Below are 27,589 nucleotides of genomic sequence, written 5' to 3' on the forward strand. Positions count from 1 at the left end.
GCACCGTGGAGGAATTTTGGCCCACTCCTCCATGCAGAACTGCTTCAACTCAGTGACATTTGTGGGTTTTCGAGCATGAACTGCTCGTTTCAGGTCCTGCCACAAAATCTCAATGGGGTTTAGGTCTGGACTTTGACTAGGCCATTCCAAAACTTTAAATTTCTTGTTCTTCAACCATTCTAATGTAGACTTGCTTGTGTGTTTCAGATCATTGCCCAGCTGCGCTTCAGCTTCAGCTCACGGACGGATGGCCTGACATTCTCCTGTAGAATTCTCTGATACAGAGCAGAATTCATTGTTCCTTCAATGATGGCAAGGCGTCCAGGTCCTGATGCAGCAAAGCATCCCCAAACCATGACACTACCACCACCATGCTTGACCATTGGTATGAGGTTCTTACTGTGGAATGCAGTGTTTGGTTTTCGCCAGACATAACAGGGCCCATGTCAGCCAAAAAGTTCCTCTTTTGACTCATCTGTCCATAGAACATTGTTCCAGAACTCATGAGGATCATCCAGGTGCTTTTTGGTAAACTTGAGACGAGCATTCCTGTTCTTCTTAGCGAGCAATGGTTTCCGCCTTTCTACTCTGCCATGAATCCCATTTTGCCCAGTGTCTTTCTGATGGTGGAGTCGTGAACACTGACCTTAGCCGAGACGAGAGAGGCCTGCAGATCCCTGGATGTTGTTCTAGGGTTCTTTGTGACTTCCTGGACGATTCTACGCCTTGTTCTTGGAGAGATTTTGGCAGGACGGCCACTCCTGGGAAGATTCACTACTGTCCCAAACTTTCTCCATTTGGACAATATGGCTCTGACTGTGGTTCGGTGGAGCCCCAGAGCCTTAGAAATGGCTTTGTAACCCTTTCAGGACTGATAGGCATCAACAACTGTTTTCCGGAGGTCTTCAGGAATTTCTTTTGTTCGTGGCATGATGTGCCTCTAGAATCTGTGTGCACGTCTTGATCACCTGGTAGAGTTAACAGTGCCATGAGAGGATGCTGCAGATGAGGTGTATGAGAGGTAGAAACTGCGGTATGCTCAACTAGCCACTGAAGCGGAACAGCGAGGATGGAGAGTCCGGGTTTACCCAGTGGAGGTGGGTTGTCGAGGATTTGTGGCACACTCTACAACCCGGTTTCTCAGAGACGTCGGATTCAGTGGCCAAGAGTTGTGTCGCACAGTGAAGAACTTATCTGAAGCAGCAGAGAGGAGCAGCAACTGGCTGTGGTTGAGACGGAAAGATTCTGGCTGGGGATCTCAAGCACAATAGAAAGAAAGAAACCCTGATGTACAGGTAAGTAAGCTGGGCTGAGTTGAGTGGGGGACGGAGGGGGGTGATGCTGGGACGCCAGAATCACCATCGAGCCCTCTTGAGGTGTCGTGGGCTAGTCGACGAAACACTGAGGATGGAAGGTGCCCACTTGACGACCCCAGAGATGTACCCTACTTAGCTCCCTGCACCAGGGAGGCAAAATAAGCTGATCCCTGGAGCCAGCATTACACTTCAGCCATTAACACCAGACAGAAGGATATCTACATCATCATATGGAAGGAAACATAAATGGATGGAGACACATATGGATCACATTAGTTTACTGTAAAGCTACGTCTTAGTTGGTGCTTATCTTGGTGAGAGCCGAGTTCAAATCAGCATGAACTTTTAACATCTACTCTCGTGTAATGGAAATCACTCTGATGGTAAGGGCCAAAGTTAGTCAGATTTATACTGGGCAGGGCTGGCCAAATCAGGCCTGGTTGTTAATCAAAGAACAGCTGACCAAAATTATCCCTTTAATTGGGTTGAGTTAACTAGGGGGCAATAACTTTCACACCTGAAGATTGCATGTTCAGGGCAGCAGTGTGGAGTAGTGGTTAGGGCTCTGGACTCTTGACCGGAGGGTCGTGGGTTCAATCCCCGGTGGAGGACACTGCTGCTGTACCCTTGAGCAAGGTACTTTACCTAGATTGCTCCAGTAAAAACCCAACTGTATAAATGGGTAATTGTATGTAAAAAAATAATGTGATATCTTGTAACAATTGTAAGTCGCCCTGGATAAGGGTGTCTACTAAGAAATAAATAATAATAATAATAATGTTTGATTAACTTGCACACCAAACAAATGAAAGATGCACCAAACTTTGGTGTCATTTTTTTCTCTCAGACTCCCTCTATATACTACTACAACCCACAAAAAATCTGACCAAATACAATGTGAAAAATGTGCAAAAATTCAGAAAACAGACAGGGGCAAATACTTTTTCACGGCACTCTATATATATTATATATATATAATACATATAATACTGGCTTTCGCTGTCATATATACATATAAATCATAATACAAATAAAATAATAAACAAAGGGGTGGGACACTCCGCCACAGGCCCTATACATGTGTTGTGTTGAGTTGGTAGGGAAGGAAGTAATCTGTCCCTGCCAACTCCACATGAGAATGTAACTGGATTGAATAATTGAACAATTGGCAATTAAGTAGGGTGTATGACACAGGTGTATAAAAAGCAGTTAGAATTCTTTGTGGGGAAAGGAGTTTTGGTAGAGTAAGTGTCTACTGTATTAGTAAGACCATGAGTTAAGGCTAATACACAGCCTGATGGTAAAATAAGTATTTGACCTTTTGTTTTGGCCCTTTGACTTTTTCTTTGTTTATTGTTAAATAAAAGTGTGCAACAACACCTTTAAACTGCAGCCTCTGTTTCTGGATCTGCTTCCTGATATTCACTAGCCTTGGCTGTGACGTTCTCCCTTCACAACGGCCCATTCAGTTACTAGTTGCACCAGGGGGCTAATTATGTCTTGCAAGTCACTCTGCTAACACGTATCCATTAAAATTTGTGCAGCACCTGTAGTTTTCAAACTGTCCAATGTCACAGTAATACACAGGATTAGGAAGTAATACAACTCTCTGTCCTAAAATGCTCTTGAAGCCATACTGAGATTGTCAAATCTGTAGTGTATTCAAACATGTTGTGATATGTTTCTCAATCTGTGCATAACTAATCAATGAAGGACAAAACATGACTTTACAATATATAGGGACTTTTGTGTAACATTGTGGCATCAATATGATTCCCTATATTCAGTGGTTCAAACACCTTACAGTAGACCACAAATGAAGAACTTCTTGCATCATACATTTGAAACCCTGACCAACATGCCATGAAATATAGCAACTGAAATATTTCATACTTGTCCTTCATATATGCATTCCAGGGTACTTTTACAAACCAAGATTAAGATAATTACATTTTTAATCATTACTGCTAAAAGTTAGAATTAAAAAAAAAATGACTTCTGAATCCTACCTTTTCTATATTTGTGCCGCTGTTATTTTTGACTAGGCTCTTATTGTTGTAAACCATACAGATGATTTAAAAATAAATCATACAGTATCTGTATATTCACTGTAGTTCTGAGCTGTGTGGGTTTTTGTTAACACTCTAATTGGGCCTTGCACATACATTTCAGTGTGTTTAATCAATATGATTAAACATAACCTCTTCCTTACATTATCTCTTACTTTGCAAATACTCCCAAAGGACTAAGAACAACACAGAAGCAGATTTAAATTGCATTTTTTGTACATAAAGGTTTGTTTGGGTAATGAGGGCAGTCGCTAATCCAACTGCATTGTGAAATGACATGCATTTATTCATGACATAACTATGTTCCAATTGTGTCACGTCTGCTGATGCCCAATATTAACCTTAATAGGGTCAGAACATGCAAAACAGAACTGTCTTAAAGGTTAGTTTTTGCTCTGTGTTTAAGGCAGATTTATGCTTTATTGAAATAAATTGTAGGCCATAAAAGGAAATAAAAGCTTTTATTACTCCAGAGATCCATGGTAATCAGCAGCCACTGTGCAAAGTGTTATTCAAAGTGCAACACATACCCAGTAACATTTTAAATTACAGGAGATTCCACAGAGGAAAGTGACATGATGTAGGTCGCTGTTCTGTGGCTGTACTACATGTAAATACATTTTCATCATACATTTTAGTAATGGCTTAATTCATTTCACCCACAGCAAAGCCACTTCAATGTGAATAAGACAGAATCAAAAATACATATTATTCAAATCATTAAAATATACTACAACTCCAATCGTTTCCATCCAAATAACAAGCAAGTTTAGTGAAATTCAGCAGTGTATTTAATTTTGACTGTCCAAAAATAAGCATGATTAAAGCCTTCCCAACTACATTTCAAATGTGCTTGCTAGTCTACAGTTTACATTGCTAATGCTATTGCCGCTGTCCAGGTATAATAAAATGTACTTCTGCTAATACTGTAAGGTTAAAACGAAAGACTACGGTATACACTGTATGTACTGCCATTAATGCTCACAGGAGATGCATAAACTCTGCTAAATGCATTAATCACACTCTACCAAAAATGTAACTAGAAAAGCCTAATATAAAGGAGAAATGTAGACAGTGCATTGTAAAACATTACAAAAAACAATCCAAAAACAATAAGAATTTTGAATGAGCTATCGGCAATAATAACAATAATGGATACTGAAGTGGATGCCATTTTCACTACAGTAAAGCCAGGGAAACTAATGTAGCCACTTACGTTAATTATGTTGAGTAAAGTATATTCCCATGTGGATATTGTGGAAGATGAAATTAAGGCATTGTGTGGTAAAACAAAATACACAAATGAGATACAGGTATGTGTTCTATTTGGTAGTGTTTATCCTGTAGAAACAGTAAATATTGCATCCTAGCATAAAATAGAGATCTGTATACCTGATTCATACACTTTCATCAAACTATATACTGACTGAATTCAATCATAAATATACCATGTATCTTATGCTGTTTACATTATATAGGTTGATCCAATTTAACCATCGTTTTGCATTTAAAGTATGGATATCCATACTTTAAACCCTAGGTTACATTATTATTACAGTAGCCTCCTTGTATAGGAACACCTCCTAAGAGAACACTTTGACTAAGAGAACACCCTTGTGGTGAAACAGATTTTCCCATTGTAAATGCTCCACCTGAAGGAACAGCAACTTTGCTTAAAAGAACACCCTTGTGTGACTTGTCATTGCGAGAGTGTCTTGAGGCAGACTGATTGGTTTGTTTTGTGTTCTGATTTCCACGAGTGCACCACATCGCTATAAAATGGCATGTAACAAATACCAAACCGCGGTGCTGTTTCTCTTGTTACAAAAAATTGGAAATTGTTTGAGCTCCTGAAAAAACCTGAATTGCCGGGCAATTTGGTGGTTTCACTTCTGGTGAGTTGCTTCACCAGTCTATTAAATAATTTTGGGCATATCTTGAATATTGCTCCTGTACAGGTATTCATTATTAATGCATTTTTTAATGTGAGTAGGGGTGCTGTGTTAATTTAGTTTGACAGTTTATTAACGTTAGTTTGTCTATTACTTTATTAATATAGTTTATTAAAATACACTTGTCTATTGCTTTTCTCTTACTTATTATATTCATTTCATATGCATGTGTGTCATGACATGTAATATGTATTTATTTATTGATTGATTCATATTGCGTCTAGTGGTCAACTTCGTCTTAAAGAACACTTCAGCTAAGAGAACACTTCACTTGCTCCACGAGGGGTGTTCTCTTAGCTGGGGACGACTGTATTATTATTATTATTATTATTATTATTATTATTATTATTATTATTATTATTAATAATAATAAAATTGCATCTAATCAGATATATTTTTGTACATGGTTCTGAATGCAGATACAATCACCAGCAATATTGTATTTTAATTTGTTATAATTTTTTTGAAGTACTTAGTCATTCTCAATAAATCCATCTTTAAATTGAATTTCTGTGATAAAAGTGACAGACTGTTCCCTTGTTGGAGACCAAAACTGCCTTTGGCAAAATTGCTTTAGATTCAGTTCATATCCTATAGACTCGATTTACAGTAAATGCCTTTACAATTTATAATTTCGCTTACATTGAACCTTTCATGAACAAATGGACATTACACAAACTAAATGAAAAACTGTGTTATACAGTATAATTACTTTTTTTACCTTTGCATACAGGTCTGTGGTCACTCCAGGCTGCAAACACTTCTGCAACACGTTGGCAGGTGATTGTTTTTGACCCCTGTAGCACATAGTCTTCATCACAAGTGAACAGAGCTGTTGCTCCAAGACTTAAAACAAAACAAAACAAAACAAGTTAGTAAGGATAAACTATGATTATTCTAAAAGTTAGATATTAATTATCTACAATGTTTTTTTTGTGTTGATTAATTATAAAAATCACTTTACATGCATCTGGGACTAATACTCTGACACACTTGTCAACATCATGAACTGGGCGGCAATTTACATTTTAGTATTAAATACTATTTCAATCAATTTTATGTGGCGACCTTTCACGACAGGTTGCCACAAAGCGCTTTACAAGGATAAAAACAATACATATTACAAAACAACAATAAGCAATAAAAAGGAACAGGATAAAAACAAAACAGTAACATATGTAAAAAGAGTGAAAAAAAATTGGATATATAAGCTATATTATAAAAATGTCTTTTTAATCTAGTTTTAAAAAGAGCAACAGTGGGAATATGGAGAGAAGAGAATATCAGCTCATCCAGATGAGAATGCCAGGCTATAAAAATTGGTTTTTAGTCTGGATTTGAAGGCATCAGCTGAAGGGGCTTCTCTAATTGTGATAGGCAAATTGTTCCATAATTTAGGTGCCATATAACTAAAAGATCTACCACCTGAGTTTTTTTTTTTTTCAGAATAATAGGTACAGACAATAACCAAGCATCTAGTGATCAGAGCGGGTGATTGGGGACATAGGGTTCCAAAATATCTTTAAGGTATGGAGGAGCAAGACCATTTAAAGCCTTATAAGTTAACAGCAACACCTTAAAATCTATTGTAAAACTAACAAGGAGCCAATGCAAGGATGCCAGCACGGAGGTGATATACTCTCGCCTCTTGACTACAGTTAAAATTCTAGCAGCAGCATTTTGTACAAGTTGGAGGCGAGAAATAATGTTGTGGCTAGTCCTAATAAAAAGACCATTGCAAAAATCAATCCTAGAGGATATAAAAGCATGCATTAATCTCTCTGCATCCTGCCTGGAGAGAATACCTCTCAGTTGATATTTCTTTAATGAAAAAAGGACATTTTTGTAACATTTTTAATGTGTGCTCCGAAAGAGAGGTCTGTATCCTATATAACACACCTATGTTTTTTACTTCTGCCCTAAAATCTGTACAGAGTCCATTAAATAAAACATCAACCACATTTGTATTTACATGTTTTTTCTAAGGTCCCAGTATCATCACTTCTGTTTTGTCTGAATTTAACATTTAAAAGTTATTAAAAATCCAGTTCTTGATGTCAGCAAGACAGGTATTCAAAATGTTAGTAGCAGATACACAGCCCTGTTTGAGGGACAAGTAAAGCTGAGAATCATCAGCATAACAATGGAAACTAACTCCATGTCTATGAATAATGTCACCCACAGGCCTCTACAAGGGGTACATTATATTGTTTTAACTACAGTTAAAATATTTAAATTTTCTTCAAGGATAAAATCATTAATCAAACTAGACTTATTAGCCAGAGATCTTGTATTCAGCAATGCACAACGAAGTATAGTTAATGCAGTGCACGGTACATTGGCAGTGGGTGTTGTTCCAATAACTTTGATTAGATTCTCAGTACAAGTAGCATAAGTAGCGGGCTCCTGAGACCAGTGGTAAAGCAGCATGCTTTACCTGTTAAGTGTAGGCTTAATAAATCGTTGCATTTGAGAACCTGAAAAACTTATGTGAGTCTGCCTTCATTTCCACGTAACGCTGCAATAAGGTTCCTTCCATGTTTAGTTTTCCCAAAAATGTAGTTGTGGCAGAGCAAGAGACCTGCCTGTAAATAGTGTGGGTGTTTGTGAGTTTTGGTGGTGCCACTACCGGAGTGTTACATGCTGAGGGCAGCATTAACGCTGCCAGCACTACCGCCAAGGCTGGAGGAGCCAGCCGTGCTGCTGTCGGCCTTTCCGCTTACAGCATTTCCTTTGTTGGAGGAGCCAGCATGGCCACTGTCAACATTGCATCTGCCAGTGGCTACCCTAGTAGCATTGCCACTGCTGCCTACAGGGTTGAAGGAGACAGCCTTGCCTCTTCCAGGGTGGTCTTTGAAGGAGGACCTCACACCGTGGCTGCCATCTGTAAACCCATTTTTGCCTCTGTTCTTGGGCAGGGACTACAAAATAGACTTTTGGGACTTTGGGGGGGGGTGGGGGGTGGGGGGGGGGGGGGGGGTGCTTTGCACAAGGGGGGGATATGTGGCAGAGCAAGAGCTCTGTCTGTAAATAGTGTGGGAGTTTGTGTGTTTTGTTGGTGGTTGGCAGGGATGGGGTTAATTCCTGTCCCTGCCAAAAACATGTGAGAATGTGGCTGCTCCTAAATGGAATACTTGGGAGCAGCCACATCATATAAAATGAGAGCCCAGGGCTCCATTAAGAGAGAGACTACCAGGGAGCAGAAATCAAAGAGAAGGTACAGTGTGTGTATTAATTTACAAAAGTATATAGTTTTTATTTTGTCACCGGTAAACAGCTTAGCCGTCCAGTATAGTTTAGAACTGAAATGTTTAGTTAGCACTCCTGGAAGGAGTTTGGTTTTTGTTTTGTTTATTTAGTTTTATGTTTGAAATAAAGACACAGTTCATACTGCATACACTAAATCCAAAATAGTTTTCAAACTTTAAATCAAACAAGGTCAATTACAATTTTATTTTATGGATAAAGTACACTTCAGTAACTATGAAATACAGTATGAATTATTCATGCTTTTAAAGTTTGTAATTGATGACAGCTAATGCATAACACGACACTGACTCATATGAAATCATAACCCACAGCGGATTAACTCCAAATGTATAATTTAGCTGTACAGGTTCTTAATAATTGCTCATCAGGTTCTTAATAATTGCTCATGCACAAGTAAACGATTGGTCCCTAATTGTAACTTTAGAACACCACTGAACACCTGTTTTGGACTATACAGTCATAATTCCTCACCTTACACCAGCATTAGTTTTGTAAAGGTCAATCACTCTTGTTGTGGGTTTTCTTTTAAAAAAAAAAGACCACAGCTCAGATTCCAGAATCAGGGCTTCGAATACTGTACTATTGTTTATAATAATAACACATTTGATTTTTATAGACCTTTCATGCAAGCATCTCAAGGTGCTTTACAGAATTAAAATCACAAAAATCAAACGCAAAATGGAGAAAATACCTTGGTTAAAATGCAGTAGAATAGAAAATATAAATTGATAAACCTAGTGAAACAATAAAATGCAGAAATAAAATAACAACCAATACTAGTATTCCACAATTAAAATACTGTGCAATTAAATATAACTTTAATTAGAATAAAAACAATAATATCACATCTACTATGCATGGTCATTAATTTAAAAAATGGCAGTCTATAACGATATGTTTGTTGGGAACTTTATGGTATTACAACATTAGATCACTGTGACTCTTTTAGATAAGAGCTTTAACTGAAGAAATTAACTGAAGAATATATACTAGTATTCAAGCTTACAAGTTATGGAAATGGTTGATTTTTATTTTACCTAAAGTCAGATCCTATCCTCTTTCCATGTTCTGGTTCTCCCGGGTCAGGACAAGAATTTGAAGCCTGTTTAATTCCTCCTTCATTCACTATATAAAAAAAGAACATACACAGGGAACAATATACTCAGTTCATTAAAAAATAATAAACCGAGGAATGGTCAAGTTTGTGTGATGCCAGAAGCACCAGACTTATTGCAGTCCTATATTTTAAGGTACTCCTAATATAATGCATGTATCTATTACTTATTTTTGATCAATAATGAATGTGCATAAATGTAATGGGAATTCTTGATAACTTTGCTTGATTAATTGACTTTAGTGTTTGAATAATAGAGTCAGTAATACAATTATTCTAAAATGTATAGGTACTGGTAACATTTCTATTAAATGGTACAGAAAAAAGCCAGAAATAACACCAACAAAACAACTGTTATTATCATACATTCTAGCATTGTATAAACCACAAATATAATGTACTGTATATATAATATAATACGACCACTATCATGCGAAATGCTATCAATCCCTATACAGTAGAATGAACTTTGGATAACTACAGTCACATGCCTACAGCAGGCATGTATTTTATTCTTTTTAAAGGTTTATTTTTTATCAACATCATTCAAGCCTCCATCGATTTTACCTACTGAGAAATAAGAAACCCTACAGTGATTTTCTGAATTCTAATAACGTATTGTATCTAGTTTCTATTCTTCTGCCTGACCACCAGCAGCAGCATACAATACATGGAAATATTTATTAGTACACATTTCTGTGCACAAATCTCTCATAGGTGTTGTGACGGATTTTGCTAATCTTCATGATACAGTATCTATCATCATAATTGTAAATTAATCACAACTGCACATGCATGCTTGCAAGCTGCCGTTGACAAAAGAACAGTTTCGCTGTAACTAAAAAAACAAAACAGGTCTACCAATAGCTAAAAAGAATATATCATTGAAATGTATCAGTGAGAAACACATTCAGAAGAGTCACATAGAACATTGGAGAACTGGATTTGAGGAATGTATCTCACAGAAATAAAAATACCAAATGTGAAGGAAAATGAAAATGTAAAACTGTACGAATTGCTTATTTTTATGTTAAACGTTTTATTTAAGTATGTTTTATGCATACGTGTGGATCACCTGTAATCTTTTAATTCTAACAACAGGATTGAAATTGATTGAAACATGACCGCATTTTTCCCATGTCTACATTGCACCTAATGTAAAATGTGTAGAAACATTTTATAAATGTATCTGAAAGTGTAAATACAAATTATTTAATATAAGTGGCTGCACTTACCTGCTGCTACATGGTCTACTGACTGAGAAACATTGCATTTTGTTTTTCATGTGGTTCTCAACGATAAAAAAATCTCTTTCCCCCACTTGTGCCCATGTTTCAGCAACTTTTTAACAAACCTGAACTGTTGAATAATTACTGCCACATGATCAAACTGTCTTCTAAAAAAATAAAAATCACAAATGTTTAAGTACTTGACATATTCTGAGCACTTTTCATCTGAAGCATCCACTGGTAGTTCAGTTCTTATTTTCTCTTTGAATTATCTCATTTAAACACTGCACATTGGCATTCACTGCCCTGTTTTCTGGTGTACGTGGGAGTTTTATGAAGTGCTGATTAAACACATTTCATTTATAAATCTCGATTTATATATGTAGACTGGAGGAGGCTTCAGATTAGATTAAACTATCATGCAACATCAACTTTTTATTATGTCTACTGGGGTAAGCTATAGTAATGAACTAACATGCCAGAACCACAGGTGAATTACAGTGGCACATGACTGTGACATACACTGTCCTTTTATGCTACTTTTACAATTCCAGCTCAGATGGGGGACACTGCTGGGATGAATCAATCCTGTAAATCTGTGTGTGTGTGTGTGTGTGTGTGTGTGTGTGTGTGACGGGGTGCCCACCCCTTGTGTGTATTTTATTTGTGTAGAATTATTACTGTTCTTGTTATTATTATCATTCTTATTATATAAATTGTATTTTTGTGCGGACGGACCAAAGCCGTCTGACATTATTATTTATTATTTGAGATTGGCAGAAAGCTGGTCTTATAAAGTGTAGCTGGCATGGATTGAGTTAAATCCCCATCCTGATAAAACCTGTGGGAATGTGGCTGGAGCCTTAATAAGGCGAGTCAGGTCCAATTTATTTTCACACGCGCAGTTTATTTTAGACGCGTTGTTTAAAAGTATTTTTTTTTTTCACAGTAAAACAGGTTTAAAAGGCACTGCATATCAACAAGACACTCAGTACTGCATCTCCAGCCCCACCCTCTCAAAAAGCTCTGCAAATGTCTATGATATTCTTTGAGCGCTGGATGCATAAGCAGCTACCTTGTTTGTTTATGTCCATGTTATCTCTGTGGTGACGGGGCTATGTGTATTGCTCAGATCCGCCCCTATTATTTTAGTTTTTTTGGCTTCTCTCGGTTCCTATCAGTCTCACTCGGCCATTGAATGGTTTTCTTTGCTTTTTTTGGAGAAAAAACGACTAGAGACCTGTGTTTTGCGTCTTTTTGATGATGTCGGGCAGGGTCTGACATCGAACCGGAAAGGGAAAATTGTAATCTGGAACCTGGTCCGACATAGGACCGCAAAGGGTTAAGGCTCCAACCACAGTATAAAAGACCCACTCCGGGCTCAGAGGAGAAAAAGAGTTAAGAGCGAGAGCGAATGCTTCCCAGATGCGAACCAAGGTATTCGTTTTTATAAAAGAAATATAGTTTGTGTTTGTGTTTGTTTTGTTTGGCCAATGTGCCCTTTCTTTTGTGTTTTGTTAAACTGTTGTGTTTTTATAATTTAATAAATATACTACTGCAGCAGTTTCGCCTGGTCGGACGTCACCCCTGCAGCCCTCACTGCCACATATGGTGTTTTCGTGGGCCAATGTGCCCTTTCTTTTGTGTTTTGTTAAACTGTTTTGTTTTTATAATTTAATAAATATACTGCTGCAGCAGTTTCGCCCCGTAGTACATGTGTGCCAGTTCCGACTGCTGTGTTGGTGCAGAGCTGTCAAGTATACTCCTATTCTAAATCCCTTTAGCAGCAACCATAAACCAACTGTGTCTTCTATAACATTGCTGACTTTCTAAATGTCCTAAGAACTACTGACTGTACACAGTACTTTGTAACCCTACTGTGGATGAAAAGGTTTATAATAAGAATGGCAGGCTATTTTCAATCCCCTTAATATGCAAGTGACATGAACTGTAAACTGCAGAATTTTCAAAGTTCGCTGGGGAATTCTTAGTAGGTTTTGTGAGAATTGTGTATAATCTTTGGTTGATATGAATTATTTTGGTTGTACTTGCAGGGTTTCATAAAATAAGAGCTGGATGTAACCTCTGCAATTTCAATCAAGTAAGGCACAATGACCAGAAGGGGGAAGAGCAATTCATTGAACTTATTTGTATGCGTTTATCAGTCATGTCATGCTAACACGGTTTCCCAATATAATTTGCATTATGTTTTTGCATATACTACATTATATATTATGTATAAAAAGGTACATGTATTATACATTGTGTTAAACAGCTTCAGAGTTTCTATCTTTCCATCTGCATTGATATGTATATTTTGTTTAAAAAACTTTGTTTTTATTTTCAGATGAGATTAAGTGCATAGCATATTAATATTAATTATATTTTGGTCTTAGTGTTGTTTGTACCATCAGCAAAAGCAAAATTAAAATGTTCCTCACAATACGTAAAATGTGTGCTCATGTCAAGACTTAATATTAATCTCTATAGTTTTTCACCTAATTATGGTACTTTAGTAATTTTGCATAAAACACTTTCAAGACTTCCATTAAAACTTAACTTTTAACTCATTACAACTCCACTTTTATTCCAGGCATTAATCCATTTCATGAAAAATATACATTCAGTTTAAGAGTTTGTGGGAAGCTGTGAATACCTTTTAAACCCAGTGTCAGAAATAAGCACTCACTGAGGGATATGTATCTTCTCAAAGGCCCCATTGATCCTTTTTCAAACCATAATGCATCACCAATTTGTTTAGCTCCTAATAACCCTATTGTCTCCCCTTTTCTTCTTGGTGCACTATTCTACCACATGGGTGTTGTCATTTCTCGTTATTGTATTTCGTGCTCTTATTGTATTACTTATATTGTAACACTTGAAATGTATTTGCTTACGATTGTAAGTCGCCCTGGATAAGGGCGTCTGCTAAGAAATAAATAATAATAATAATTAAAGTTGGCTTAGATTAAATTACTTTGATGGTAACTTTCTGAACACGTGTAATGTCATTAGCAATGCTAAGGCAACTATTGAGGTGCTAAAATCATTCAAGCAAATATATATCTAAGAAGCTGAACATTCTCCCAAGTCGTGTAAAAAAAAAAAAAAAAAAAAAAAAATCATGCATCTGCTCTCACCATACTCCAAACATCACCCATGACTAACTGGTAGATTTCCAATTTCAGCATGTGTGCAGCAATTAGTTACTTGAAGAATAGGATGAGGCCATTTTAAAAACTGATTGGTTCCTTTACTGGGTTTGTACTGCTTGATATTGTAATGTCAAACAATGGTGCTTTTCAGAAGGAGGCTTCAGTCTTCTGTAATAATATAATTATTATTAATAGGGCTTTTATTACACTGACATGTTTGCCCAATCCGTTCCTACGAAACCTATTAATGTAAAACAATTAGCAAGGGACATTTTAGGCTCAACGGTCATCTTTATATACATGGGAAATATACTGTATATGCATGGGGATTCAATGGCCTCTGCAGACAAGGTGTCAGCCTTGTGTTATATAGTGGCTACCAACTAATGCCATTTTAGGATTTATATTGTAATATGCCTTGTGCATCATTTAAAATGGGCGCTTTATGACTGCAAAAAAGATGCTATTAAGTATTTAGGATTTCTGCAGCACTGGAAAGTGTTAATGAATATGTCAGGCAGTGGTCCCACAGGCATGGTTCAATATTCAGCATGTTCAAGCATAGGATGGATGGGAATAACTAATGTTAATGAATTCTGAAAAGCTAACCTTAAATTTAAGGACAGGACATGAACACCTGTGTCTAATTTGAGAGATAAAACAAAAAGATAGCTCCCTACGAAGCATTCTCAAAATGTAAAAAAAGACAATAAAAAGCCAGACAATACAGTGCAATAGCCCAAAAAAGATAAATATGTACACTGTGCAAACACTAGCTTTCCACTTTATAATGAAAGACAAAAGGTCCTATGATGTAGTTGTCCCTATAAACAAATTTCCCTATGAGTATAATTTGGCTGTTATGTCAAACAATCAGCCAGATACAGTACTTGGTTTGTACTGTCATTGCTAGGAGGCCTTACTAAATTTAAAAAAAAAAATAGGTTACAGTGAGTTTTAGCATGTACAAATAAGGTAAGGACTTTGCAGGATTCAGAGTTGTGTGTGATAAATTGTTTTTTGATTGTTTCTGGCTACTTTATTTTATAAGGTCATAGTCCCTTGGTTCGCCTTAAAACTAGAGCTACAGCATGACCTGTTTTTCCCCCTAAATGCACAATTTTTCTCTAGGTGCCTGAGCAGAGAGGGTGTTCCAAGTTGATAATGCACTAATCCACAAGGTCAAGGCAGCCACTGAGTGGTTCATTGAAAAGGATATGAAGCATCTCCAAGCTCCTCGCCAACTCCTTAACCTTAACCTAACTGAATCTTTTGTTGAATAATTTCATAAGATAACGCCAGCAAGGAAACCACCCATTGCACATTTTAGCATTTATCCTTGAGAATCAATTATTTTAACACCCTTTTTTGTGGACCATGACTAACAGGCTTCATGCAGTTCAAATGGTGCAGCACATGTACCTTGTACAAAATCAGTTATCAACCCCTTCTGAAGTCCATTGGCTGCTTGTTGAAAACATAATTGATTTTACTAAAGCACTTATCCGGTTGTTAGAGGCTTTGGTCCTGATCATTTCTGGCTAACATTTAGCCTAAATATACCAAATATATTGCTGAGATATATTTGTAATTCAGTATGTCCAACTCTAGCAATGTCTATATTTGACAAGGTCTTTGGTCTGCAGTAATTTGTGTTTGTAAGCATCTTAAGATACTTACACATCAAAGACACTGTGGAAAAAGAGACTGTATGACACTGAAGTGAGGCAGACATGGCAAGGATTTTGAAAAGAGAGAGGTTGATGAAGTGGCTGACTTGGAGTCATTTTGTATATACAGTACACCCTCGTTCTAACGCCCTTCATTATAACGAACCTTCGGCTATAATGAACCTGAACCCTGGACCGCAAAACAAACAAACAAAAATAAAGACAATATAAACACACACTGTCAACATCCCGGTCTGTAATGAATAATACGCGCTGTGTAACTATGCATCCGTAAAAACAATAATTTTATGTTTTTTGGCTTGTTCAGCAACCATGCGGCAAAGTAAAATTGATTAAAGAAAAAAAAAAACAACAACAAAAAAAACTCAAGGATCTGATTAACTTTTCATGTCAGGTTGATTTGGAAGAAAAAATCAGTTTGGGATTCTTGCATGTTGGATTAAGATTTGGTGCACTTTGAAACGATTCATGTTAGATTGGTTTTGAATAAAAGTTCAGCTTCAATTCTGGATTTTTACTTTCTGCAATGCGTTTCAATTCTTTAGCAAATGGGATAAAGCAAAGGCAGAATACTGCATATATTCACAATCTCATCTCATTAACTTACACCAACAGTTTATTGTTCATTTTGATTGTCCTTTCACTATACAGAGAATTGTGAGGGTCTAGAACCAACTCCCCAGTAATGTTGTTGAAGCGGACACCCTGGGATCCTTCAAGAAGCTGCTTGATGAGATTCTGGGATCAATAAGCTACTAACAACCAAACGAGCAAGATGGGCTGAATTGCCTCCTCTCCTTTGTAAACTTTCTTATGTTCTTATAACGAACCCCTCGATATAACGAACAAAAGGCTTGGACCCCAACAGGTTTGTTATAGCGAGGGTGTACTTTATACTGTAAAACAGTATAACAGACATTTGGTATACATGAATGAACCATGTATATATCATAGGAAAGCAGAGTTGACAATATATTAAATTAAGTTTATAACTAAAGTTCGGGGGGAGGGTCAAACACCAATCTCCACGTCACCAAAATGGAATCATTCAATTTACACATTAACTAATTAAGACTGTTAGTACTATAAATACCCTCTTCGCTTACCTCTCATTTGTGTTTCAATTTCATCGTACCACAGGCACCATGGAGAACGTCCGCAATTACTCCATTTCATTGGATGATGATTTGTTTGCCTTTTCCCCAGACCCAAAAGATCTTCAACCAAATGAACCAGCTCCTCCCGTGCCCGATCTACCAACTCCACGACAGCTCCGAGCGGCAGTATTTACAACTCCAGCCGTCTCTGCTCAGATTTCTGCTTCTCCAGCACCATCACCGGATCTCTTGTCTCTTCTCCGTCGTCCAGCACAACAGGCTCTCTCTTCTGTCCTGACCCTTCTTTTGTTTCTTTCCTAATTAACAGTCTCACTAAAGGGTTTTCTACTGGTTTTTTTGTCTCCCTACCTCTTCCACATATTGCAAAAACCTCCAATCTGCCATCTTAGACCCTGAATCTGTTGATATTTTATTAAAGAAAACAATAGACAGCCATTTTATGATAGGTCCCTTTGAATCCCCTCCTTCAAAGGATCAATAGTTTAATCCCTCACGAAGATTTCTCCCTGCAATACACAACAAATGACCACACCATATCCTTAATCAAAATTGCTGGGAAAAACGCATTGCTGGCCAAAGCCAATATATCAAATGCATTTAAAATCATGCCCATTGATCGTGCGCTCTGGCACCTCTTCGGAGTACAGTGGCATTCCAAATGTTACTTTTCTGTTCGTCTGACGTTCGACATAACAATCCTCAAACCATTAATTTTCAAATCTCGGCATCCTCCTAGCTTCAGAAAAGATCTTGGGTCCTCTCACTTCCATCGAGTTTCTAGGCATCACCCTGGATTCCCAATCTTTTTCAGCCTCTCTCCCCCGGGAAAAAATAGATAATATTACATCTATTATTTCCACTTTTCTGTCTGGTACCCCTGCTACCAAACGTAATCTTCTGTCCCTCCTAGGCCATTTAAACTACGCAATGAGGATAATTCTTCAAGGAAGAGCTTTCATCTCCTACCACCTTCTCCTGATCCCTCCCATTGATTCCCTTAACGATGTCATACTCCTGGATTCTTTTTGCTGCAAGGAGCTCCGCCTGTGGGAGCACCAACTAAAAGAATGGAACGGCATTACATTATTTTACGATAACTGTCTCCTGTTGCCCGAATACATTCAACTGTTCACAGATGCAGCTCTCTCTCTCGGCTTTGGAGGATAATACAAGGGAAAATGGTTTTCTGCTCCAAGGGCCAAAGAATTTGGCACCATTCCTATACCCAATCAGTCCTCCATTGTATGAGATGTATCCGGTCACTGTAGCCACATTGCTTTCGGGGTCTTCCTGGGCCCAAAAATCCATTCTTATCCACTCAGATAACTCAGCTACAGTCCAAATCATTAACAAAGGTCGTTCATCCTCCTACCATATAATGAGAATATTCAGAAGGATTACGTGGTTAACTGTTACTCATCAGTTCATTCTCAGAGCTCAACACATTCTCAGCCACCTGAATGTAATCGCTGATTCTCTTTCTCGTTTCCAAATGCAGATATTCAGAGCATTAGCTCCTGAAGCCGACCTCCTGCCAACCCAGATTCCTCCCTTTTCAGCCCTGACATTCCTGTGAGCCACCTGCTGCATTCCCTGGTTCTGTAGGCTCAAGAAATAGCTCTTCTCGGCATCGCCCCCCGCTCACTACAAACGTACTGGTCATTCTAGAATTGTTTTAAAAATGTTCACATTGCATTCAACATTCCCTTCCCTTCATTTTCAATGCCTGTAGTATCATCCTTTATTATGTCCCTTAAGAATAGAGCTATAAGAGTTTCCTCCATCAAAGATTCAATTTCCGGCCAGTTTTTCCACAAGTCTACATTCAGCAAGTCACAAATTTCACTAATCCTGAAAGGGCTTCAACTATCAGAATCTTCTTCTCCCCTTGCTCGCCTAGCTATCACCATCAACATACTCTCCCAGTGCGTCTCATTCATCCGCTCCAGCTACTCCTCCCAGTTTTTAGATAAAACTTTAGAAGCCCTTTTTTCTCCTAGCCTTTTTTGGGTCCCTTAGGTGCTCAGAGTTTACATTGCACTCAAATAAAACCACCTCATGTGATACCCTTTCGTTCATGCTCAAAATAAGTAAAACTGACCAGGAAGGAAAGGGTTCCCTAATCTATGTGTTTAAATTAAAACTCCCATGCTAGCCCTTATGACCCCCTTCTCGCTCTCTTTTTTTAATTTTTTTTTTTTATAAATTTAGTTGTTGCCAATTAGTTTTTATTATTTTCTCCCCAATTTGAAATGCCCAATTATTTTATTATGCTCAGCTCACCGCTACCAACCCTGCGCTGACTCGGGAGGGGCAAAGATGAACACACGCTGTCCTCCGAAGCGTGTGCCGTCAGCCACCCGCTTCTTTACACACTGCGAACTCACCGTGCAGCCGCCTCAGAGCTACAGCGTCGGAGGACAACGCAGCTCTGGGCAGCTTACAGGCAAGCCCGCAGGCGCCCGGCCAGACTACAGGGGTCGCTGGTGCGCGGTGAGCCGAGGACACCCTGGCCGACCTAACCCTCCCCTCCTCTCCTGCGCACCGACAATCCTTGTTAAAGGTTGGCTAAACCTTCAAGTGGGCTACATCCAGTACTACTTGGGGCATTGAGACTGGCTTGTTCTTTTTGGGGGTCCCGCCTCGTCCAGTCGGCCAGGCAGCGATCCCTCAAACCAAGTTAGGTTTAATGCCAAATGAATGTGTATATACAACATACTTCTCTATAAAATTGCATACTCCGCATTCTCCTCAATAAATATTTGTATTAAAACATTTTGTGATTGGTGTTTGTCCCAAACTACTGAACCAGAATAGGTGATGTATCTTTGGTGTAAAAGAGTTAATCATATCCATGTCCATGCACCATTTATAACATGCTTTTGTTTTGGATTTTCATATGGACATGGACCAACATCTGTGACATGTTTGAGCTTTTCCAACTCAAAGCTGGAACATTCTGATAGCCTTTGTGTCACATTACAAAAAAAAAATAAACATCAAAAGGAGATTTCTTTAGAATCAATTTCAAGAATAAGTAACAGTATTTTCATGCTGTTTCCTGAAGTCTGGCCCCTGATACAAGCTATCATGCAATAATTATTGATGCAAACAGTCTTTCTACAATACATGCACAACACATACAAAACACTGAAAGCCAGACTTTAAAAGGGCTAGTAATGTACATTTGGAGGCTATACTGGCAATACAGGAGCGTCCCTTTCCTCTGTACAATTGCAAGTTCTCTGCAGACAGCTTTGTTTGAATTTTACTGTTATTACTATGTATTAAATCAGGAACATAACAATCAAGTGTGACATTCCAAAGTAATTTACTGTATTTCAAAGCAGCTTTGAATTGAATTCCAGTTTTGTAACATTAACAATTGTTTCCTTTCAATTCGAAGACAACCACCACTTCTGGGGATATGCCTGCCTTAAGTAGGTATTCGCTTGGCATTTTATGCTGATTACACTCGGTTGGGTAGGCACCATTGCATTAGCTGCCCCCGGTGCTTCGGTACCTTGGTGCAAGCTCAGCCTTTCGTACTTTGGTGCCTTGGTGCGCATAGCGCCTCGGTGCACACAGTGCTTGGTGCACTCAGTGTGCACCGCGCTCGGTGCACTTGGTGCACATGGTGCTTTGTGGGTCTGGCCCCTGAACGGGACCATTTGTCAGCCTTAGGGCTTTCAGATGCGGTCGTTAGTACACTGCAGAACGCTAGGGCTTCCTCCACAAGAGCACTATATGCTTACAAGTGGAGGTATTTTCAAAAGTGGTGTATGGCCAGAGGTCCTGACCCCATCTACTGCCCCATAGCAATTATTTTACAGTTTCTGCAAGATTTGCTAGAGGCAGGCAGGTCCCCCTCTATGCTGAAAGTGTGCCTGGCAGCTATATCTGCATGCCACGTCCCCATAGACTCAGTATCCCTGGGGGCCCATATTCTGGTGACTCGTTTTCTAAAGGGTACTCAGCAGTTGCGTCCCACTAGAAAGGACGTCCTCCCCGAGTGGAGTCTAAACATGGTATTGGAGGCTCTCACTAAGGCCCCGTTTGAGCCTATACATTCCATAGAGCTGAAATATCTCTCTATGAAGACAGCCTTTTTATTGGCCCTCACCTCCGCTAAGTGGGTCAGTGAGCTGCAGGCTCTGTCTGCGCACAGTTTCTGTATGCGTGTTTAGGATAAAGGAGACAGGCTATCGTTGTGCACAAACCCTGCATTCCTACCTAAGGTGATTACGGCTTTCCACTTTAACCAATCAGTGGAATTACAGGCCTTCCATCCCCCTCCCTTTGATCAGAGAAGGATAGGAAACTGAATACCCTCTGCCCAGTCAGGGCATTGAGAGGTTATGTGGATAGGACGAAAGCGCTGTGTCAGTCTGAACAGCTATTCCTTTGCTATGGTGAAAGGACCCTGGGTCAAGCCCTCTCGAAGCAACGACTGGCCCACTGGATTGTGGACACAGTATTGACTGCGTATAATAATAATAATAATAATAATAATAATAATTATTATTATTATTATTATTATTATTATTATTATTATTATTATATATAATAATGCCGGCCTACTCCCACCTGGGAGGGTGGCCACACACTCTACCAGAGGTGTGGTTGCGTCAAGGGCTCTCTTTCGCGGTGCCTCATTGACTGACATTTGTACTGCGGCTAGCTGGGCTAAGCCGCATACATTCACCGGGTTCTACCAACTTAATGTGGTAGATCTCTCTAAGCCTTCATTAGGCACAAGGGTCCTTGAGGTTGTACGCACACACCACCAACACTAGTTGGCAGTAGCGAGGCATCCCTCGTATGCTGTCCACTCCCGCTCCCTCGCGACGGCTCCGGTATACTTTCCCAAAAGTATTGGTTGGTGGTCATCTTCGAATTGAAAGGGAATGTTAGGTTACTTACCATAACCCTGGATCCCTGAAAGAGAAGACGACCACCTAAACTTGCGAGGTCGCATCACTCGCATTTGTGGGTTTGATGTAAAAGAGGAAGTGAGCTCCGCGGAACGACTACTAGGGCAGGCATATCCCCAAAAGTATTGGTTGGTGGTTGTCTTCTCTTTCACGGAACCAGGGTTATGGTAACTAATAAAAAGGGTTGTGAACTGCCCCCTTGCATTTTGTCTCACATCATGCATTAACTTAAAAAAACAAGTAAAGAACCAGCCGATTCTCAGCACAATCAACGGGGGGAACTGTTATAATGTTAATAATGCTAATAAACGGTGACAAGAATGTGTATTTTGAAGCATTAGTTAGCATGCATTTAAATCCATAAAAGACCATTATGTTGTGTTGCTTGGGTATATATTAAACATTGCACACAGTTCTGCTGACAAAAACAAACACATATGGAAACATAAGAGTCCATATTGCAGCATCCTAAAACTAGGAAGTATGAAAACCTGTCAGTACATGTTTTATATATGTATATGTTTGCTTCTTGAATTTAAGATCTTGAGTGTGATTTCATGTAAGTGTGGACATACTTCCTGACATACTTTAGAACGCATAATGGTTTATTTGAATTTCCATTAATAACAATGTATTTAAATACAATATTCTACATTATATGACCCTACTGAATTTTTGAGTCCATATTAATTTACTATGAAATAAACATGCATATGAATATAATGTGGAATGTATCATTAATTGATGTTTATTTAATCTTAATTTAAACATATTAATAAAGTAATTACAGCACTCTACACTGTTGTTAATGGAACTTAATTTTAAGCATTAGTCTTATCTGTAAATTACTGGTGTAACATGTGACCATTTTGCATAATTCCACAGTTATCAATCACAATATTTTTTTAATATATTTTTTTTAACATCCTACAATATTCTTGCACCTGCAATTAATTATAATAACATAAGGATAACTGGTTTAACTCTTGTTTTGCCTAGAGAACCTCCACATTGTTTTTTATTAATACGTAATGATGAGGTTTCAGATAATACATTGATTATGGACATAAAAATAAGGACAATACAGTACAATTACTGCATGGTAGAATTCCTCATGCACACAACAAACATTTCCTTTACAATGGTTTGCAAAACAATGTCAAACTTAAAGGGTATCACACAGACAATACAAATAGCACAACCACACATGTACCATATAAAGTAACAAAAGGTAGACTCACAGATAGAAAACTTGTTGCTGTTGTCTTTGCCTGGGAATAATTTAACTCCTCTAGATTTAAAATCTACGGACCTTTTCACTAGTAAAGGAAAACAAAACAAAAAACATGTATCAGGTGAAACCATCTTTAAAAAAAACTGCTTGCATTTGGAAAATGAAACAGTCAAATATGTAAAAAAAAAAAAACATAATGTAATATCCAAACCAAAAAAAAGTCCCTTCAGCAGCAAAATAATATAGTATGCATATGCAGGCAGCCTGAAATGAAAATATATTACATAAAGAGCTTCTGGTATTCTTTTTTTCTGAAATGATTGGGTTCCCAAGGCTTGCACTTGTAATGTAAATGATCAACTACCTTCAACACTGGTTAGTCACAAAATATATAAACTGTGGCTTGAATTTCTGTAAATAGCAACAACAATTGCGATTCCCTTGTCATTTCTACTGAAGTCTATGGAAATAACACACCAGGCATTTTATGCCTCAAATCATTTATAATGTGAGTCCCTGAGGTTATATATAATAATTCACTGAGCTACAAAGGTGGTCAGAGGTAAAGCAGTGAATACAAATTTGAGCTTATTTTGGATCTCAACTCCATCACAACAGCTTTATTTACCACATTGCCAATGACACCCACCCTAGAAGGATGTATTACCTTGTCTGTCCCCAAAACACTGAAAAAATTATCTCTACTGGGGGTTGAGGTTCATCGCCAGATTTGGTACTCAGATTATAGTCTATTAGGCTTGAGGACCCAAGATATCAGACAAAAAGAATCCCTGTGAAATAAATCCATGGCAGGCATATTAAAAACATTTTGTGTGAAAACATCACACGTGGGACTTACATCACATGTGATGTTTTCCTTAGCTTATGAAGTTTAAGTTTCCGAGTGAACACATGGGTTATCCTGTACAAAGCACAACTTAATAAAATGCTTCAACTGCCATCACATCCTTAAACCAACAGTTAATCTAAAAAGGCATTTAGATATCTTATTAGCTTTGTGTAAATCAGTGGATGTCAGAACTTATTTCAATTTAAATGAAACTGTCTGCTCCTGATTCTTCATCCCCTAAGTCTCCCTTCTTGAGGAGTATACTTCATCAATTGGGAGAAAACTTAAGACATGTAACACCTGGATATTCAGAACATTCACCATGAGCTCAATATTTTGATCAAACTGATTTCTTTTTACACTTACAGGCATTGATAAATGGCACAATGACATCAAATGTTATTTGTCTTGTTGAACCACTTCTCAAAACAGGAAGAAAAGTTAATATATTAAACAATCAATTTCAATTCATCCTCATCAGAGGCATTGGATAAAAATATGTTTGCCCACCCTTACTGTAAATCCATTAAATCACAACATGAATATTGTTATATTAAAAAAACACATGTCAAGATAAATATATAGTGGACTTCATCGTGCCTTTAATAAATAAATACAAAATACACCGTAAGTACAATTAAAACATAAAACAAAGTTTGGATAGCATTAGATAACAGGGTATGAATAGACATATATTATAATAACTGGGTAATTACCAGTGATTTCTTGCTTTTGTATCGTAACTGCTACGTAATTGCATGGTAATGGACTTGTGAACAATGCTTTACTAGTGTAATTGCATTGTTACACCGTCCAACAAGTTATTTTATGTGATTACACAATTATTCCACCAGTAGTAACCATGTATGAACAAGAGACTTTGGTAAATGAATATAAGCCTGTCTGTATGTTTATTTTTTAATTGAATGATTGATTTGAATGACAGTGGTATTCAAGATATTTCACTGATCAATTAAATAGACCCTAATAGGTTAGCTGAAATTAATACCAACAAGCAATTAGTGTCTACTGCCTCCAGAAAACTGCTGCTGTACCCTTGAGCAAGGTACTTTACCTAGATTGCTCCACTAAAAAAACAACAAAAAAAAAAAACTGTATGTGTGTAAAAAATAATGTAATTGTATGTAAAAATAATGTGATATCTTGTAACAATTGTAAATTGCCCTGGATAAGGGCGTCTGCTAAGAAATAAATAATAATAATACAAAGAATATAAATACAGTGAAATTAAATGTATATATTTTAGGTTGATGGCATTGAGTTTAGATCATTAAAATAGACACCTTAATGTGATACTTTTTTCCAATGTGTTATTTGTGCAAATTAACAAGACAACTAATGAAGATCTGATCATAATATCAATAAATGTACACATACCTTATTCACACAAAAACAGTACTGTAAAGGAGTTTTATACCAATTAGCCAGACAATTTTCATTTGGTAAAGCACAAAGGAAATGTAAATCAAAGTAAAGTATATTAAAGTCAGTGTGTGCCTTTGGCAAGAACTATAAAGTCCAGTCTGTTAATTTTGTTTTAGTGCACTGCTATGGCTTGAACATAAAGGACTGACACATACCAACTGTTTTGGCCTGCTCACAAACTGTGGATCAGCCACGTTGATAATGGGAAATATCTTAATTAATGGATATGTAATTAAGGGTGATGCCTAATGAACTTGTCAATGTGGCAGAAACCCAACATATGGTGATGATCAAAAGAAAGCAGCATTAGGCAGGTCCAGGGCACAGAAGTCACACTGCAGAAGAATTACAATACAGAGAGGAAAAGTTGATTTAAAGGACAATCAAGGAGTTTATTGAAGTAAAAGGAGTGAGACTGAACAGTTTAATTTGGTATAAAAAAGGATGTTAATATAAAAAGGTAAATTATAAAATATGAGCACATACCTATAGCCATTACTTGTTGTTAGATAGAGTACATGCAGTAAGTTGATTTATCATTAGTATTTCTAAAACATTTCCAGGTAGAAGAAAGATTATGCAAAAGCATAGTTCATCATTGGACTATACTGGTGACAGTGTCAGATGAACTGCTATGTAGACTGATAGTTGTACTTACAGTATAATCTCTAATGCTGAATATGTATCTTTGTGATTTATTTTGAATTTCATACTGTGTTTTCACAGCCTTTCATGAGACACATTATTTCTATGTGACAATGAATTGCACAGTTTCTTGTCCTTCATTAGAAATTCAATGAATGTCAGATTTGCAGGTGTTCTTTAACATACAATACAAACAACCAGAGGCTCTACTGGTACTGCAACCTCTGAAATGCCTCTGAGATGCCTTGACCAGACTGCACCCAGCTACCTCCAGACCCTCATCTCTCCCTACACCCCCACTCGACCTCTCCGCTCCTCCTGCACTAGAAGACTGGCTGTACCTCCTCTACGCTCCCCTGCCACCAGAGCCCGCTCCTTCTTCACCCTCACCCCGCAGTGGTGGAATGACCTTCCTACAGATGTCAGGACTGCCCCGTCCCTGACCAACTTCCGGCACCTCCTCAAAACTCACCTCTTCAGACAGCACCTGTAGAACTCCTCTTTTATCTCTGGACACTTTACCACTCTTCCTTAATGCGCTTTACTTGCTCTTATCTGCTCCCAATTTTACTGCATTTAATCCTGTACTTTATAGTACTGTAATCTGTCATCTGTCAAGTGTTATTTAATCTGTATTATTTTGTATAATTACAGTGGCTCTCAAAAGTATTTGCCCCCCTTGGACTTTTCCACAGTTACAACATGGAATCAAAATTGATTTAATTAGGAGTTTTTGCCACTGATCAACACAAAAAAAGTCCATAATGTCAAAGTGGAAAATAAAATCTACAAATTGTTCTAAATTAATTACAAATATAAAACAGAAAATAATTGATTGCATAAGTATTCACCCCCTATGCCACACCTAAATAAACTCTGGTGCAACCAATTGTCTTTAGAAGTCACATAATTAGTTGAATGGAGTCCACCTGTGTGCAATTAAGGTGTTTCACATGATTTCAGGTTAAATACACCTGTCTCTGGGAGGTCCCACAGTTGGTTAGTACATTTCCTAACAAAAACTACATCATGAAGATGAAGGAACATTCAAAGCAAATCTGGAATAAGGTTCTTCAAAAGCACCAATCAGGGGTAGGATATAATGACATTTCCAAGGCATTGAATATCCCCCGGAGCACAGTAAAGTCCATTATTAAGAAATGGAGAGAATATGGCACAACTGTGAATCTGTCTAGAACAGGCCGTCCTCAAAAGCGGAGTATCCGGGCGAGAAGGGCACTAGTCAGGGAGGTCACCAAGAGGCCTATGACAACTCTAAAGGAGTACAGTCTTCTACGGCTGAGCTGGGAGACACTGTGCATATGGCAACAATAGCCTGGGTGCTTCACAAAACTGGCCTTTATGGGAGAGTGGCAAAAAGAAAGCCATTGTTGAAAAAAACTCACATCAGATCTCGGCTAGAGTTTGCCAGAAGGCATGTGGGAGAATCTGAGACCAAGTGGAAGAAGATTCTATGGTCTGATGAGACCAAAATAGAGCTTTTTGGCCTCAACGCTAAGCTCTATGTTTGGCGCAAGCCTAACACCGCACATCATCCTGAGAACA

At 38.0% G+C, this 27,589-nt stretch overlaps 1 protein-coding gene across 3 annotated transcripts in view; it reads right to left on the bottom strand.

The window, feature by feature from the left end:
* Positions 1-27,589, bottom strand: part of csmd3b (CUB and Sushi multiple domains 3b) — a 472,577-nt gene that overhangs the window by 208,725 nt on the left and 236,263 nt on the right. For all 3 annotated transcript variants that reach the window (XM_059012706.1, XM_059012705.1, XM_059012704.1), the window contains exons 7-9: positions 23,090-23,167; positions 9,645-9,732; positions 6,059-6,183 (exon numbers count right to left, since the gene is read on the bottom strand). In XM_059012706.1, the coding sequence (XP_058868689.1) occupies positions 6,059-6,183; positions 9,645-9,732; positions 23,090-23,167 (291 nt within the window). The remainder of the gene's footprint in view (positions 1-6,058; positions 6,184-9,644; positions 9,733-23,089; positions 23,168-27,589) is intronic.

The sequence above is a fragment of the Acipenser ruthenus genome, chromosome 3 (genome assembly GCF_902713425.1).
Source record: "Acipenser ruthenus chromosome 3, fAciRut3.2 maternal haplotype, whole genome shotgun sequence".
Classification (NCBI taxonomy): domain Eukaryota; kingdom Metazoa; phylum Chordata; class Actinopteri; order Acipenseriformes; family Acipenseridae; genus Acipenser; species Acipenser ruthenus.